At 35.0% G+C, this 2,455-nt stretch overlaps 1 protein-coding gene across 1 annotated transcript; it reads left to right on the top strand.

Annotated features, from left to right (window-relative positions):
• The first annotated feature begins 243 nt into the window (after window positions 1–243).
• On the top strand, window positions 244–1,909 carry LOC123307660 (cuticle protein 7-like). The gene is made up of 2 exons (XM_044890057.1): window positions 244–393; window positions 1,297–1,909. The coding sequence occupies exons 1-2, from the start codon at window positions 382–384 to the stop codon at window positions 1,858–1,860; spliced, it is 576 nt and encodes a 191-aa protein (XP_044745992.1). The 5' UTR covers window positions 244–381; the 3' UTR covers window positions 1,861–1,909.
• The last annotated feature ends 546 nt before the right edge of the window (window positions 1,910–2,455 follow it).

The following is a 2,455-nucleotide window of genomic DNA, read 5'->3' as shown; positions in this document are numbered from 1 at the left end:
AAATATTGCCTAAATGTTCTACTATCATTCTTCCATAACTCAATACTCGGATTGATACTAATGACAAATTCATGTATTACATATTTGAATATTCTAATAGATCACGACAAAATTGACGATCACCGACCTTTTTCTACACATCTTCGAAATGTCAAGAAATTCATGAACTCGTTTCGCGAATTCGAATTCAGGTTATATCCTATATCAGTCCCTCAAATCGAAGATGTGCCACTCATAATTCAAGCCATTTGCATCAATAATTAATGTATTCCTCTAGAATCCTGTTCTAATTCAGACAGGAATGTTCATTTTCCATTATAAAAAGGAGTTCTGGATAGAGGGAAATCAGTTCTTGCTTTCTATCGAACTGTGAGCATCACCATGTCTATCAAAGTGAGTTTAATATTTTAGTAATAAAATATATTTAATATTTACCTACTTTGCGATATTGAAAATTTAAGTGCTACCAAATTTGTATCATCTTATGCCGAAATGCTATAAGAAAGTTTATAATTCGAAGCTTTTCCCACTAAAATATTGTGTAGATTCTACTTCTACAGTAGTTGGTCTTTAGACATGTCATTTCAGGTTATTATTTGAAAAAAAAAAACAGAAAAGATGGAGATATTCGACAAACTCAATTGTATTTTTTATTCAATAAGTGAAAGACCTAATAAGTTTGGAATTTGGAAGCCGGAAAAAATATTTCATTGTACATTTTTTGTTTCTTGTTGTTTTTTAATCGCCTACTTGATCAAAAACTTTTTTTTATTAGATTCACGAGAATTCCATTATTCCTCCAAAACTTATTCACTTACTATCTTTATTTTCTGAAATAGTTGTATGTCGGCCACAGCACTGGTTAAATGGGCCAGTAATAAACTACAAAAATGAGTTTTTAACTGTTACAGAATTTATTTTACTGCGTAGCTTTCAGATCAGTTGGACAATATAATTTTTAATTTCGTATAAGTTTGTTCAAACATTCCAAATTGTGTATTACAGCATAGTTATTGGTTTTCGAAAACGTTTAAATATGCAGCTTTTTTTCAAAAACATTTCCATTTTCATCTACTCATGGCAGAATTTTCCCTTTGGTGGTAATTCTAACGATTACAGCTATATCATCAATTTTATTCTTTCAGCTTGTGAAATCGATAGTTTAATAGCTTTGTTGCATTATTATTCACTTTGTTTCATTCAGTTTTTAATCGAGTTCATCTCAAAATTTTTCACAACCTCGTTGTCTACCACCAATCTGAGTTGAGAGGGTAAATTAAATGATTTTTTTTTCAGTTCATCGCTTTCTTCGCCTTCGTAGCTGTTGCCTCAGCAGCGGTGTTGCCAAATGGTCAGCTCATCGCTGAACCCGAGGCTCCAGCCCACTACAACTTCGAATACCAGGTCAACGACCCAACCACTGGTGATGAAAAACACCAAGAGGAAAGTCGTGAAGGAGATTTAGTTCGTGGTAGCTACTCTTTGGTTGAATCCGACGGTACCAGGCGTATTGTAGAATACACTGCTGATGCCGAAAATGGTTTCCAAGCTGTCGTACACAAAGAACCAGCTGGCGCTCCTCTCCCCGCTCCATCTCCAGTTGTAGCAAAGGTTGTTAAGCCAGTTGTTGCCCCAGTACCAGTACATGCTGTGGCTCCAGTCCATGCCATCGCTCCTATTGCCACCGCTCCTTTGGTCACCAAAGTAGCTGCTGTTCCAACCGCAAGAGCCTACAACCCATACAACCAATACTACTCTGGATTCGCTCAACCCTATGCTGGATACGTGCACCCATCTTCAGCATACTACCAACCATACAGCCCATACGTTAACCGATACAACAACGTTTACAACTACTAGATTAATGTTTCTGTTTCTGTTGATACCTGATTAAATTTTTTTCGTATTATTTTATGTCTTTTTTTTGGAAATCTGATAATTTATATTCCTTGGTGAGATAAATATTTGAGGGCTTTTCTATTTGAAAACTCTGTCGAATAGGAAAGAGCTCTCAAGTCAAAGTCAACAGTCATCAGGTGAAGTTTAAATCGTAGAGATCCCCTTCACTTAAAAAATTATAATATTCCTCACTAAGCGTAAATTGTAGGTGAATCAATGTTTCCTTGTCAAGATTCTTGGTAATGAGAAAAAAAAAATTTCATGCTTCACAAGGTGTAAGTTTCAGAGAAAAATACAGGCTGTCCCAAAACTTTGAATCAAACGTCACACCACGATAGAGTAGAACAAATACTATCGAATGACACCAATATCAGTGCAGCGAAAATGTACCGTTTTCAAAATAATTTTATGAAAATACCTGAAATTGCCGATTTTCGAACGATTTTTTTTTCAATCAAAGAGCCAGTTTGTGATTAAGGATACCGATTTTAGCTCATATTAATCCTAGATTATTGTATTATCTCCCTCATAAGAATTATTCTAAGTTGTTAATGGA

The sequence above is a fragment of the Coccinella septempunctata genome, chromosome 2 (assembly GCF_907165205.1).
Source record: "Coccinella septempunctata chromosome 2, icCocSept1.1, whole genome shotgun sequence".
In the NCBI taxonomy this organism is placed as follows: domain Eukaryota; kingdom Metazoa; phylum Arthropoda; class Insecta; order Coleoptera; family Coccinellidae; genus Coccinella; species Coccinella septempunctata.
Note: the sequence above shows the minus strand (reverse complement) of the source record. Positions and strands in the feature narration are given on the sequence as shown.